Source organism: Schistocerca americana, chromosome 1 (genome assembly GCF_021461395.2).
Source record: "Schistocerca americana isolate TAMUIC-IGC-003095 chromosome 1, iqSchAmer2.1, whole genome shotgun sequence".
NCBI classification, from domain to species: Eukaryota; Metazoa; Arthropoda; class Insecta; order Orthoptera; family Acrididae; genus Schistocerca; species Schistocerca americana.
In genome coordinates, this window is record NC_060119.1 from 532,958,607 (window position 1) to 532,975,172 (window position 16,566).

The 16,566-nt window shown below is 39.5% G+C and overlaps 1 protein-coding gene across 1 annotated transcript in view; it reads right to left on the reverse strand.

Annotated features, from left to right (window-relative positions):
* The window catches only part of LOC124572017 (trehalase-like), a 120,750-nt gene that overhangs the window by 16,943 nt on the left and 87,241 nt on the right, over window positions 1-16,566 (reverse strand). The window contains exon 4 of the mRNA XM_047131122.1: window positions 16,116-16,313. Within this exon, the coding sequence (XP_046987078.1) occupies window positions 16,116-16,313 (198 nt within the window). The remainder of the gene's footprint in view (window positions 1-16,115; window positions 16,314-16,566) is intronic.

Consider the following 16,566-nt stretch of genomic DNA (forward strand, 5'->3'; position numbering starts at 1 on the left):
TGATGTTAGTTCATCACAGTTCACCACCTGCCCTATTTTACCAGTCTGCCCAGCCTACATTGTCTAAACTCTGTAATGAGGAGTGGCCAAGCACCCCACAATGTCTGGACATTGTTTCACATTGGTTTTGCCATGTGACACTCATTGTAGCACTCCTTGAACAACCGACAAGTGGCATTGTTTTTAAAATGCTCATGCCGAGTCTCCAGAGCATCACAATCTGCGCTCGGTCAAACTCAGATAAATTGCACGCCTTCCTCATTTTACACATGGACAGCACACTCATTGATACTACATGCACATGTCTGACTAGCAGTCATTCCTTGCCATGTGATGTTGCTATCACCTGGAAGGGTTTATATTGATAGTAGGCTGGTGGTCACAATGTTCTGGGCGTTCAGTGTAATGTACTGAAGATCACTGTATACATAGAATATTTGGGACAAAGTTTCCTTAAGACTGAAACTAAGTGTGTGATAGAAAGAGATCATATTATTAATACAAGTTTACCTTCAGATACTTGTCAACATACTGAAAAGTATGCTGCGTTAGTATTTCCTTTACTTCCTTCCTGAAGGTATTGCTTTTGCTTGTAAACAATAGCAGCAGTTTGTTAAAGTGAAGACTGCCCATATTTCTCATCCCTGCTTGACTTCTGCTCAGTCTTTGGCTCACTAGATAAATGTTTGCCTATGTTCATGTGAGATAATTGTGGAGTTCTCTATATGTTTCAAACAGATCAAAGTTACTCTTTTCTCTTTGCAAAACACGGTTTCTAGAGCATAAATACAGGGGCATGCAGTAGTGTGATACTAATTTGTGTGCATCTAGGTGCATTTGTTGAATTCCTGTGAATTCAAAACTGGTTTTCTCTTATGCCTACGACATCTGCAGAAATACCTTTAGAAAACAGATATATACCTGGACCGATAATTGTCTTCACCTGTGTTAGATGAAAGCAAATATCGACAAGACAATAAAATTTGTGCAATCCCATGTCTTACTGCTCTGGAAAATGAGAATTCATTGATTCTTCCATATTAATCATAGTGCATGAATAATATTAACTGATTTTGTTGACTATAAATATCATCAGAATTTGTAGTAGACATACCACAAAAAATAACCATTCCTCTGCAGTACTTGTATGTAGAAATCAATCATATAATGCATTCATAAATTGATGAAAACAACTTTTTCTCAATAAAACATCCTCTTTCCCAAGAGTTCCACATCTCTTTCAATTTTTCTGATCCTCAAGAACTATCAACTACACATGTTGCAGAATGAACAGAGTGGCTTGTTACACCAAGAAAAAAAGACATACAGATCTGTGTTGTTAATTCCTAACCACCATTTTTTACACATTATCCTAATAAAAGTTCTTCTATAGAAGAGAAGGAGAAATTTTCTGTGTTCCCTTTTAAATTTTACTTTGCTGTCCATCAGACATATTACATCACTGGGTAAGGGATCAAAAGTTTTTGTAGCGGCATTTGTACACCCCTTTTTGTGCTACTGATAACAGTAATTTGAAATAATGAATGTCATTTTTTCTTCAGGTATTATAATTATATAAATCAATATTTCTTTTGAACTTAAGTGGATTATTTACAGCAAACTTCATGAGGAAATAAATATATGTGAAGCAATAGCCAGAATACTCAACTCATAATAAACAGGTGTCTACAAAACAAACACATGGTGCTCATCCATGATCATCTTGTAGACATACCTACATACTTTGTCATACCTACTGCTACTTGAAGAAAGAGATTTCTGTGCTGACATAAGCTGTCATCAGCACATCAGGAGGCAAAGAGACTGTGAGAAGATTGATAGTAGGCACAAGCAACACGCCTATCAGGATAGAGGCTAAAAACAGACTTGGAGGCAATGCGCCACCAACGTACTCCCTACTGCCAGTATTTAGATCACCATCACGGATCGGAGGCCCCAGTCTGTCACTGCCCAGTCCATCACCCAGTGAGTCACCAGGTCACAGCCCAGTCACTTGCAGTCACAAAAGAATCTTAGTCTCAGGCATTTCATAGTGGCCAGAGTAGTGTACATAGTGCACTTCACCAGCAATGAGGCTAACGTGGAGTATTATGGAAGAGCTTGTACCACAACACATGGGTGCTTAAGTTAAGTAGATCTCTGTTTATGTTACTAAAGAACCCTATTAATACATGTGTGCAGTTGTTATAGAAAGAGGATACTGGCCACCAAACAACATCCTCTCCTTGCTTCCAATGGTACTAGCCTACAGTGACAATAAGATGACACAAAAAAACTGGCAATGAGTAAAAATAATTCCGTGCAGATTTTGCTTGCATCTCTTGTGTTTCAGATTGCAGGGATGATCATATTTGAGTGTTTGCTAATTTTTTGTTGTGTTCTTGCATGTATTCCACCTATGCCACAGCTGCAGATCTAACACAACCTTTATAGTTTCAGAACCAACAAATTTCTGCTTTGCTGATGGCAGTACAACAACTTCTGGCTGCACAAGCCTCATCGGCCACACAACAACTACTAACTGACCGACTAGCCCAACAAGTGCCACTGACCAGCATACTTATGTTCCTGCAATTTAATGACACCAAAGAGGAATGGCTCGAATACCTGACACAGTTCCAAGGACTTTGTGAAGTTCTTCGAGTACAAAGTACTGTGCAGCTGCAATACTTTCTTTCAACTGTCCGGTCCCCAGTGTTCAGGTTAACATAAAAACTATTTCCAACAGTAGCTCCCAATGAACAACTATGATGACATAATCGCTGCATTAACTCAATATTATGAACTGCAAGTCCAAGTAGCTGTAGCCAGATATCAGTTCATTTGCTTGCAGAAAAAGCTGGAACAGATGTAACTTCAGTGGTACACAGAATTAACAGGTATGACTTGGAAGTGTAAATTTAAGTGTAGTTGTGGCAACTTTCACAGTGATTTAATGATTAAGGATGCTATATTATTCAATATCCCAGGTAGTAGAATATGGGAACAGATCTTGAAGTACTAAGATCCATCACTTCCTCAAGTATTGCAGATCTTAGAGCAATATGATTTTGATGCCACAGCGACCGTTAAGTTTGATCAGATGCCAATTTGTTGGGGCAAGTCCTCTTGCAACCAAGTCCCCAAGCAGCCACAACAACAAGCGTGTACACAGCCATGTGGACAGCCACATAGACATGTAAACAAGCCTGTGAACTTAGTGAAGTCTTGCTCTTGATGTGTTGCTTGCCATAAAAGACAGGATTGGCCACATGTAACGCAACATGTTACACATTTAAGAAAAGGTCATATACAAGCAGTTGATTGCAATGGCGCAAAAACGCCAATTTTGCCCCCTCCCAGATAAATACAGATTTGTGCATATTCAGTGAATGCTGTGTTCTCTAAATTTACAACAGGTTCTGACAAAAATAAGATTTAAGTTTTGCCTCTTTCTCACCCTAGTGCTGTGCAACAATGTTCTAACAAACTATTTGTCTCAATACAAATGGTTGGCTGTTGTATGAACTTTCAGTTAGACATGGGTACCTCAGTAACTTTGCTTAATTGCACCATATATGTATTTGCATGACCTACCAAGCAGCGATAACTATCTGCAAGTTTACATTAATATCTTACAGCTTACTGTTATTAACTGTCAATGAGGGAACACACACTGTTGTTACATTCTACCTTAACCTAGGTGGAACAGAATGGACATCTGCAAACAGAGCTGTTTGTGCATTACCCTATCGTTCGTTACCCTATCATTTGACAATACTGGTCTCCATGAACTCTGTGGTTTGCACACTGTCTTTTTTCTCCATATTCTCATGCCTTATTGCTCCATGTTCTCATACCTTAGCAATATAGAAAAGTTTATTTACAACAGTAGAAGATCCATGTTAACTTTGTTTGATTGCGGCTTCAAGATATAGTGACTGGTGAATCTAACTCACATTAACTATTACTCTTCTCACTCTTTATTCATTCCTGAATGATTCCTCTCGCTCTGAAAGATTTATACAGTGGTCCTGCTTCAAGAGCTCTCCAATACCATTGAGATAGGTTCTATATCAGCCCCATCTGTGCTGTTCAATAATCCTATAATTCCTTAGCTACAGGTGCTGTATCAGCCCCGCCTATGCTATACAATAATCCTAACATTCTCCCAGCTACAGGCCTCACCTGTGCTGTACATTAATCCTATAATTTCCTAACTACAGATGCTATATCAGTCCCAGCTGCCATGTAAAGTATCTGTTTCTTCCCCTCAATTTTCCCCTGACTACAGGCACAATATCAGCCCCACCAATGTCATATAATTAAAAAACATCCCTCTAATTCCTTTACCTCCACATACCTGATAGACTTTCCCACAATGTCAATTCTTCTGTATGGTCAGCTATTGCTGGTGGATTTACTGCTATCATGAACACTGCTTCTCAAGGACACTGGGTAAGTTTAAGTGAAAATATCATGGCCAATGACACATCTCTCATCCTTGTGGGATCTCAGCACTTTGGTTGTTTTGAGACAATGCCACATGATGTGAGACAGTAAAACCTAACCACACAATACCACTATGAGACAATGTCATATGATGTGAAGACAGTAAAACCTAACCAAACAATATCACTAGTATTCCTGGCTTAGCTATGACCTTAAATCCTAAATTACACGTACCTGAAATTACTAATATTATGTTACTCATATCCTTCTTAGTCATCATAAAACATTTACATTACATAATTCCTGTTTACACCAAAAAATCTCATGTCTCTTCTGGCTTATCCTCACAAAATTATTGAAGTTTTCAGAGTACCCAAAATTTTCTACACCTCAGCCAGGCACACTCCCTGTGGTGGCTGCTGTAATGCTCTCTTTTATGGCAAACCCAACATCCTATGGGATGTGACTCAGCGTATGCCCAGGTAAATTGCACCGAGTGTAGATTACTGGAGTAAATGGTTCAGCCCTTGGGCTCTTAATGATACTACAGTGGTACCTAATCCCAACATTATGAGAAAAGTTTGTAAAGGTCACACCAAAGGATGTAAGAAATTCCATGAGGAAAAATTAAAAATTCGGCAGACATGGTAAAGGGTAAAGTTGTAAAGATGACTTAGAATGAACAGTGCACCATCCCAACAAAATCAAGGCACAGGTCTCCGGCCAACACCCCTGCCTAACACAGCAAAGTCAGCAGAGGCACCACTTCTGCAACTGACACTTCCATGAGTTGACAGGCAAGGACAAGTAGCCATAGTAGCTTCGACTCAGAAACATGACTCTTTTACAGTAGTCAGCACCAATAAGCACGATTAAACCCCCCCTGACACCCCCCACCCTCCACCCCCCCCCCCACCCCCCCCCCCCCCCCCCCCAGCCCATACCAGTTCATCATTTAACCAGCAGGGCAGTTACATATTTGATACACAATCTGTGTCAGCCACAGTTGACACTGTAAATTAGCTGCCATCACACTGCAAATGAGGTATCTCTGCCTGTCTGCCCAGCCCTAGCAGCCAAAGCTGTGCTAGCCTCTACAACAACAGTGGAACTAGTCAGTCTCATCCCCTGCAGAAGGCCATGAGCGGTGCTTGCCCACCACTGCCAGCACAACTCTGGCAGACCAGAGATTGGAGTTCAGCACACTGTCTACAGAGAGCACTTTTCCAATGTAAGCTGTGCTATGTTGCCTGCTGCTACAACGCCAGAATGTTATGTGAAAATGGAAACACTCTTGAATGACTGAATGATTTGCCTCGACTAATTAATGGCTTGTGTTTGTTCTCATGTTTGTGCACTACTGCTTTGGATGAGCCAGAATGGGCATAAGGTTTTTATTGTAAATCGGAAATGTACAGATTAAATTTTTTAGGGTGAGAAAGGACAATAGGAATAAAACATGTATCAGTAATTAAACACAGGCATAGTGTAGGAGTTAAAACTCATGGCTAAGTGATGAAAATTATGAGATCTGATCTGGAAAATGTGATGACCAAGGAAGACAGGTCGAGTTACAGCATGAAAAAAAGACAGTTAATGTAACCTTTTTGCCAAAGCCTTCTTCAGAAAAGAAAAACATGCATGTTCACACAAGCAAGCACGTGTGCACGTCCACACACACACACACACACACACACACACACACACACACACACACATATGCGAGTGTGCAAACAAATTACTATCCCTGGCCACTCCAATCAGAACAGAACAGAAACAAAGTGTTTCTTAAAAGACATCATAGCAGCCGTTGACTGTATAAAATATTTATTGTTACTATTGCAAAGGCTGCATTTTGACGACAACATGTACTCATGTCAGATAGTTTTATATTGTGATAGAATGTAACTTTGCAATGTTACTTGAAAATGGCCATAAGGCCGAAATTGCAATAGTAACAATAAATATTTTATACACTCAATGGCGACTATGATGTCTTTTAAGAAATATTATATGACTGTGAATCCCAACCATGAGAAGTTAAAGAAACACTTTGAACAGTATCAACAGTGGGCCAGGGAAGGACGAGAATAGCAGTGTGTGGTGGGGGAAGAGGAATCTGTGCTACCTGGTGGAGCATGTTGGGACAAGGTGTCAGGAGACAGGACTGACAGATGCAGTATGTGTTTGTGCACTAGGTCTGAGAAATAGTACCTTCAACATACTGAGCAAAAGAGCTCCCATCACTGTAGATACACAGTCAATGAGTGGCCAGGCTGTATGGAAAGGATGTTTTGGTGTGGAAAGGGATGACTGGTGTCAAAATTCAGGCACTACTGGTGGTTGGTGGGTATAATATAGAGAGATGTTGGGATGGACTCATTAGATGGGAGGAGCTCGATGTCCAGAAAGGTGTCATGCTCGTTTGAGGAGGATCAAGTGAAGTGGATGGGAGAGAAGAGCACCCGTGGCTGTGCTGTAGATTTGTTTGTATATCCTCTCTTCAAAGGGGAAATAGTTGTGTGTTAGGATATACACTGATAGAAAAAGTCACAACACCAAAAAATAATTAATGTAGAGTAACAAAATTTTGGGAATACATTTGTGTAGGTAGCATATTTAATGGTTAACACTGCAAGGTCACAGGTTAATGCAAGCATGAGATAAGCCATAGGAAATGGGAAATGCTGGTGCTACCCGCCCACCCTCCCCCCTTTCTCTCTCCCTACTCTGCTCTCCCAATTATACCTAGCTGCCCTACCCTCTCTCCACCTTGTTCCTGCATGCTCCCACAGCAGCACTTTACCATGCCCCACCCTTACACCAACCTCTTCCTTGTTCCCACCCAGTTGTCTCTCCCATCATGCACTGCAGTTGGCAGAAAGCTTATTGTGTGACAGTCTTTTTGTTGTTCCTATCTGAGACTTAGCACCTCTGTTATATAGTGAATAACAACTATCCTTTTCAAAAATGCTACTGCCAATTACGTCATGCCTTGGTCATTGCCCCACTCCAGATGCTTTGACACAACTGCAAAACATGGCTCCTCTGCAGTAGTCAGTGCTGTCCAGCAGGATTTAAACCCCCAGGATCATTCCATCATCATTGGTCAGCTGGGCAATTATATGATGTCCAGTCTGTAGTAGTCAGAGCACTTGCCATAACTTTGCCACTGCTGGGCCACAAACAGCCCAGGGAGCCAACACTATGCCTGCTGCCTGCCCCTGCTCTTCAGTGCCAGTCCAGGTTTCAACTCCAGGCAATGCCATCACCATGTAGCTGGGACACCACATCCTTCTGCTATGCTGGTTGTCAGGTGCCGCTACAACACCAGAATGTTATGTGGAGATTAGAGTTCACTTTAATGAAAGTATGCATTGGCTGAATTAGTTAAATACTTGTTGTGTTCATCCTCATGCCTGTTCACAAGTCATTTGGACCAGTTACATAGTGGAGTAATAAAGAAGTTATTGTATCTTCACCATGACTTTCTCCTGGTGCTGTGCTTTTCCATCCTATCTTTGGCAAAGAATTGCACCCACACATCAGCAAACTTCTTTCTCCCCTTTACTTTACTATCTCTAAGATTTTTTTCTCTATGTAAGCCAGGTGAAACGCTGTTTTGTCAGCAAAACTGAAATGTACTTGGCTGTGTATAACAGGATGACACAGAAAGCAATACATTATTGTGAATACTGAAGAATAGGTAGAAAAATAAGGAGAGGTCAGTAACATCTATAGGAGAATCCAAAAGAAAACATTCAATGAATATTCCAACAAATCAACCTGAAACTTGAACAGCTACTGTATGTCCACAGCATTCAGACCAGTCAGGTAGCACTAACAGACACATCTACAGCACTATGGGAAAGGCAGGCAGGTTAGTGCCCATTATGATGTCCACAACACTGTGGGGAAGGCATGTCATTGTGCAGTATGATGCCCACAGTACCTTGGTACAGTGCCTTAAAACATAAGCAGCAATCAAAGAGTTAAAGGAATATGCTACAGCATCGTAATTAAAACCAGAAACAGCACAGGGTTGTGAATGTTCAGTGAAGACAAAGAAATGTTTACATCTTTGTAAAGGTCCCTTACCCATGGTACTGGCTTTTAGAAATTTACATATTTTATTTATTTAGCCGCTGGAGACATACATTTATGGATCACTAGATATTTACTATTTCAGTTTTGTAAGCACAATGTCATACACACATTTGCAAAAACCAACATTTCTGTGACACATTACTGTACACAAGTACACATCTGATACATCATACACAAGTACAATCTGATACATAGACTGCATGTACATATTTAAAATCTATTACATGTTGTTGTTTACTTCTAGTTGTGAAACATATTCACTGATGGGACACAAAGCTTCACAAGGAACAGTTTTTGTTTAAATATCTTTCACAATGTAATCAGCAATGCGAGTTGGGAAACTGTTGTACAATTTTATTTCCATATGCACACACTTCTTTCAAGTTGTACTGTGTTATTGTCAGTTACTCATAACTTTATACATTTTTGAGTAGCATGGAGATATTTTTCTTCATATGCATGTGCTGAACTTGTTTTTTTTATTACCAAGCAAAAAGTGGTATTTCATATGTGTACAAACTATAGAAAGCTGATATTTTAATTTTCTATCGGTGACTTACAACCGGCAGTCCTTCTTACATTATCAATAAATTATTATTTTGATAGCTGATATTTGCAGTTTGAAGATTTTATTTGCATCATCTGTCTTCAAATTTCTATATCTTTGCTCATTATGACATTAAAGTGTGAAACACACACTATTTGTATCACATCTGTGGCTAATCCATTCCAGAGAACAACAATAGTTGTACCTAATTTCCTATTTATTTTTTTATCTTTCCACAATCATCAACTGTCTACAGTGAGCCCATAATCTGAAGGAGCCATCTGTTACTCTTCTACCTTGTTGGATGGTGTTAATTTATTTTTCTCACACTTAATAACTGGTTTTCAGCTAGTGAGTCGCATACTGATGCATCTTTTTCTGTTATAATGTAGGCTATACTTTTAGCTATGTCTTTTAATCTGTTTACCTGAACCCTGTGGCCAATACATGCAATGTCCATAATAGAAGCATTTGTGAAGTGACTCTAAATTTCAGTGAAACATTTATTTGCAACTGTAATGTCTTTATCTGAAATCTAATCAGGATGAAAATAAAAAGCATGTTGACTAAAAAGTGATTGCGTGACCCTAAAGTTTTTTTGACAATCACTTGGAAATAATGAGAAAACTGCATCAAACAGCATAAATTATTTCACATAAGTATCCAAACATAAAAAAATAATTATTGGGGCTGAAATAGATCTATTATTAAATATTGAGGAATTACTATTGAAGTTTTTATGTCCTCATCCATGAGTACTATAGACCTTCCTGCTGGCTGTTCAGTCCAAGCAACATCTAACTTTTCTCTCTAAAGACAGAAGTTATCAATTTCGCAGAAAGGCCAATATTTGTCACAGGAGCAGTCAGTGATTTTGTTTAATTATTTCAAGAAAAACACAGTTTATATCATAATTTATTAACTGTTGATCCAAACTTCAGATGAATTGGCCTTCTTCAGATAGAACACTAAAATCAGGATGTTACTATTGCCAGCATCAGCTAATGTGTTTCATAAAGTTACATGCAAGCTGATGCCTGGTTAAGTTATATCTGAATTTGATCTAACTCAGCTGAAACTGGTAATAACAGTAAATAAATCACGATCTAGATGTGTTGTTTATAAAATATTAATTTTGTGTTCTATAATTTGGCCTAAATGTATGTGTTGTATTTCTTATAAGATTGTTGCTGTTATTCGAGTTGGGTGCATGATGTCATAGTTGTTAATGCTTAATTGTCAATGAATTGTTACAGAAATATATATGCAATGCAGAGTACATCATTGCAAAATAATCTAATAAAGTAAACAATATTAGATAACATTCTAAATAGATACATACACAAAACATTGTAGTAAATTCTAAAGATCTCTCAAATATGTGTGGGTGGCTGGTTGAAAGCACCTTCATGGTAGAGTTATGTATCTATACAACTCTTTGTTGTAACTCAGTAGACAAGCAAAAGTTTACTATCCATATTACATACACTCTGAAGGTCATCATCACCTAAAATAGAGAGCAAGTCACATCCAAACTGTGTTCTGCTCTCATTTGATCATTGGGATCACTGCTCCAAGAAAGTGATGCTACAACATTCAAAAACCCCAAGTATCACATACTAGGTGATGCTCTCACTGAAGCATAAATCTGTATGTTAAAGAGCAGCATTTTATTCAGAGGTAAGAGACAACATCTTCATTTCACCTTACTTGCTGGAAAAAAGTACACTTTGGCTGAGTAGTAGATTTCACCAACCACAGGTTGTTGACATTCACATTCTGCCAGTGCTCTTTCCAGTAACACTTAGTCTTGTCTCTCAGCAGCAAAGTTACTACATGTAGTAGGACTTTGCATTGTACAACAAGAAGCAGTATGCTGGCCCCCCTTGGCTGCCACATTCATAATTTCATTGTTACAAATTTATATATGCACTGGTAACCAACTGAATACCCCTCTTTCCTGAGTGCTTGAGATGAGGAATTTAGTAACCTCATCTGTCCCATAACCCTCAAGATAGCATGTACTCCCACATCATAAACACTGAACTTACTCAGTAATGAAGGTCCAAGATGGAATGACAACAATATTATGGAAAGTATAGATTGTTACTCTACACAAAAAGGAGGTACTCAGTTGCCGACAGATAGAATGAAGAAGACTGCTGAAATATTTACTCACAAGCTTTCAAACAAAGTTTTTCTTCTGAAGCAGAATACATGCACATTCTTGTAAGCACAACTCATACTCAAATGGGCACTGTCTCCAGGCATGGGGGCCTGATTTTGCCTGATTCTGAGGTGACCATTAATCTGCTGGGGTGGGTGATGTGGGCAAGGGGGAGGCAAGGAGTAGGAAGGGGGAAGGATAGAAATGTGAGGGTTGGGGGAAGATTCTGTGCTGCCTGGGGGATAATGCTGAGACCTTGTTTGGAAACAGGTCTCTCATGCCTTGTCTCTCAAATCACCTACCACCTCACACATACACACCACCTGTCCACAAAGGAGCACACCTCTCTTGGCTCAGTAACACCCATGAAACTAAATCATATTCTTCGCAAGGTTTTCAACTACCTCTTGCTATGCCCTGAGATGAGGAATATCCTCCCTACTATTCACCTCACCCCTCCAACTGTGTGATATTCTGCCATCCACCCAAACTATGCAATATCCTCGTCCATCCATACTTCACCCCTGCTCCCCACCTCTTGCCTCAAAACTTATATCCCTGCAATAGGCCTAGATGCACATCCTCCTACTACCACCTTCCAGTCACTGACATTGCCTATCCCATCAAAGGCAGAACTACCTGTGAAAACAGCCCTGTGATTACCAGCTAAGCTGCAACCACTGTGCTGCTTTCTACATGGGCATGACAAACTAACAAGCATCTGTTCTTGATGATCAATTAGTAAAAACAGTCAAGATCACAGAAAATCTCATTTAGTAAAATGACCAGCTTTTGTATGTTTAATCGGCCATCTTCATAATACGAGCATTATTTTGCTAGAGCTGGTGAATAGTGAACACCTGTTTGTGGATGCAACAGTGACTGCTGCAGTTACCATTGTGATCACACACAGCTGTTTACCATGTTGCCAGCTTCAGTCAAATGGTGCTCATAATCTGAAGATCGCTGATTAAACATGCAAAAATGATTGATTTAAGAAATGAGATATTCTGCAATACTGACTGTTTTTACTAACTGAACTAAAAGCTGCCTGTCCACTACAAAATTGTGGACAAGAGACAGCTGGGCCACTCAGTTAATGAACATACTGCCTATCACAACGTGCTTCACTTCAATGAGTACTTCTCAACATGTACCAACTGGATCCTTCCTATGAGTTCTGAATTTTGCAGGTGGGATCTCTCTCCCTGCAATATATCCTACATTCCTATAACCCCACTGGCCTCAATCTCCAGTAGTCCCTGTCCTTCACCTACCTACCCCTTTCTCTCCTCCCACTCCAGCACTGTACATGCCTTCTATCCAGTATCCCACCAACACATCTCTACTCTATCCCTTTCTCTATTTCTTCTCCCCCTCCCTCCCTCCCCTAGCACAGCCTTCCGATAATGTATGTAGTATGCTGTCCCTACCACTTCCCTGCATGCTTCCTCAGGCAACACAGGATCTTCTCTCAACCAAATGCTTATGAGTAAATATTTCAGCAGTCTTTTTTGTTGTGTCTATCTGTGACTCAACATCTCTTCTGTATGGTGAGGCAATTTATCCTTTCTATAGCCCTGAACTTATTTAGTGGGTACATCTCATTTTAATGTGTCCAGTTGTCATGACATGTAGAAGGGGCAGTTGTAAAGTTCATTGTTGTTAGCAGTGTAGCTTTTTGGTGATGTCTCTGAAATGGTAAAAGATTAAATCCTGTTAGCAATTGTATTTACATCTGTGATGTATTTAGCCCCGAAGAGAAATTTCTCTCTTATTGATCAGGAGACTACCACTGTACATGAGAGGCTTTTCAGCCTTCCCAAGTGAAACTGTGAGGTTCTAACAGAGGTTCTGTGTAGATGATCAGTATTTGAACTTGTATGGAGTTGCATGCCTCAGATTTTAGAGAAGCATTCCTCAGTCTAATAGGGAGAAAGTGATCTTCATAGATGTCATGAATACTTCAAAATGCATGAATCAACAGCATGATAGACCATGTTCATAATAGGACCTACTCATTCCTGAACACTATAGTGATGTCCGAACATCCAGGTGGCTGTACAGCATCTAGTTAGCCTTACTAAGCATCCACTTCAGCAGCTTCCTGTCAGACATGGCATTATCTGTTAGATGTATCCTGTCCAGCAAGTAGTCACTGCTGTGCAAATCACTGACTACATCCCACTAAGTAGTCTATGTGATGACAGAAGAGCAAATCAACATATAGGCAGTGGAGGACAATTCAACAGCTGTACTGAGGTACTGGTCTCCATAACATTTAATGTTCACTAAAGTCACCACAAAGAAATTGATTTTTGAATAATTGTGCACTGATGTCAGTGACAGCCTAGAAGAGCTGTGACATGTGATTCATATCAGTTACTTGAATGGACATTGCGTATCGTGAAGGACATTGATTATTTGAATGTTGCCACTTGCTTGCGACAACTCATTGTAAATATAAAGTTAGGTATTGTCAGTTCAATAGCTGAAATAAACTCCATTAATATGATTTGCTTGTATGTTGTCCAACTATCCGAGAAAACAGCTTCCTAGGCACCCTATAAGAGACAAGTGGGCAGGATTCCACAAAAAAGGAAACACAGACACCTAATAACTGAGGCTGACAGAAAGACCGAGCGAGGTGGCGCAGTGGTTAGCACACTGGACTCGCATTCGGAAGGACGACGGTTCAATCCCGTCTCCAGCCATCCTGATTTAGGTTTTCCGTGATTTCCCTAAATCGCTTCAGGCAAATGCCGGGATGGTTCCTTTGAAAGGGCACGGCCGATTTCCTTCCCAATCCTTCCCTAACCCGAGCATGAGCTCCGTCTCTAATGACCTCGTTGTCGACGGGACGTTAAACACTAACCACCACCACCACCGCTGACAGAAAGTGTAAATTGGCAAAAACAGGAACATATAGAGAGTGAATACAAAGGCGTACAAGCATGCATGACTACTGGAAAGAGCTGGCCTGGGTGGCTGAGCAGTTCTAGGCAATACAGTCTGGAACCGTGCGACCGCTACGGTCGCAGGTTCGAATCCTGCCTCTGGCATGGATGTGTGTGATGTCCTTAGGTTAGTTAGGTTTAAGTAGTTCTAAGTTCTAGGGGACTGATGACCTCAGAAGTTAAGTCCCACAGTGCTCAGAGCCATTTGAATCATTTGACTACTGGAAAGATAGATGCCACCTATAGGAAAATTAGATAGATCATTAGAAAAAAGAGAAACACCTGTATCATTATTAAGAGTTCAGATGACAAGTCAATATTAAGCAAAGAAGACAATGCTGAAAGGTGGAAGGAATTATTAGAATGGCTGTACAAGGGGAATGAACTTGAAGACAGTATTACATATAGGGAATAGGAAGTGGAAGAAGATACAATATAGCAAGAAGAATCTGACAGAGCACTAAAAGATCCAAGTTGAAACAAGGCTACTGGAGTAGATGACATTCCCTGATAATTATTGAGATCAATGGGAGGACATACCATGACAAAACTATTCCATCTGGTATATGAAACACATGAGGTAGATGATATACTCTCCAACTTCAAGAAGAATGTGATAATTTCAGTTCCAAAGAAGGCAGGTACTGACTGTTGCGAACATTACTAAACAATCTGTTTAATAAGTCATGGTAGCAAGACACTGACATGAATTATTTACAGAAGAATGGAAAAAACGTAGAGGCTGGTCTTGAGAAGACCAGTTTGGGTTCAGCACAAATGTAGGTACCCACAAGACAATATTGACCAAATGTCTCATCTTCATACAACTAAGACCGAGTAAAGAAAGACAAACCTATGCTTATAGTATTTGAAGATTCAGAGAAGGCTTTTGACAATTTTGACTGGAATATACTCTTTGAAATTCTATAGCTGGCAGGGATAAAATATAAGAAGCAAATGGTTATCTACAACTTGTACAGAGACCAGAATCAGTTACAAGAGCCAAAGTTTAACCTATACATTGAACATGGAGCAAAGTAAATTAGAGTTCAGGAAGAACAAACAAAAACTTTGAGGTTGTATTTCTCTCAGAGATGGCAAAGGACATGGAAGAATGGATAATGTCTTCAAAAGAGATTGTTAGATGTACATCAACAAAAGTAGAGCAACAGTAATGGAATGTAGTTGAATTAAATTTTGTGATGCCGAGAGAATTAGATTAGGAAAAGACATGCTAAATATAGTAGATGAGTTTTGTTATTTAGGCAGCAAAATAAATGACAATAGCCAATGTACTGAAGATATAAAATGTAGACTGACAGAAGCAAGAAAAATATTTCTGAGAAAGAGAAATTTTGCGAACACTGATTATAAAGTTAAATGTTCAGAAGTCTTTTCAGAAAGTATTTGTTTGGAATGTATCCTTATATGGAAGTGAAATGTGGATGATAAACAGTTCAGATAAGAAGAAAATAGAAAATTTTGAAATGTGGTGTTGCAAGAGAATGCTGAACATCATAAGAGTAGATCAGATAACTAATGAGGAAGTGTAAAATAAACCAAGACAAAAAGAAAATTTATAGCACAAGTTGACTAAAAGATGCAACTGATCAATAAGGCACATCCTGGAGCATCAAGGAACAGTCAGTTTGATAATGGAGAGAAGTGCATGTGATAAAAGTTGGAAAGGGGTGCCAAGGCTTGGCAGAAGTAAGCAGATTAAAATGTGCCTTGGTTGAAACAAGTTATGCAGAAATGAATAATAGGCTTGCACAGAATAGACTAGCAAGGACAGCTATAACAAATCAGTCTTTAGACTGCATTTTCCCTGTCCAAACACCAATAAAGTAACCCACTTCTGGAAAATTATTATCTAGATACTTACTTTTGTGTCAACCCAGGCACGGTAGTTATTATAAACCCAGCGGAGTGCCCATTCCCGAGCCATTCTCAGTGCTCTTGGGTCATTTGTAGCTTCAAGGGCAGAGATGACAAGGTCTTGATGTGGGGGCCATGCATTAGGAAAATCCCATTGCTGTCCCGTTTGCTCTAAGGTTGTTGGGATTCCTCCAGGATATTTAACCTGCAGAGTAAGTACATACAGAAATTATCTTTTTAAATGTAGACTTGCAGTTAACAGTAACTAAAACAACTAATTTTGATTTAAATTAAGAAATCTTTCTAAGAATAATGTATAATTTCACTTTATGCTTTCTAAATAATAGCATACACATTTTACCAATGTGCTGAACAATACAAAAATTTGTATAAACAAGAACAGCTACTGATATTACACACATGCACAGAGAGTATACACTTCTGTCATGAGAAAATAG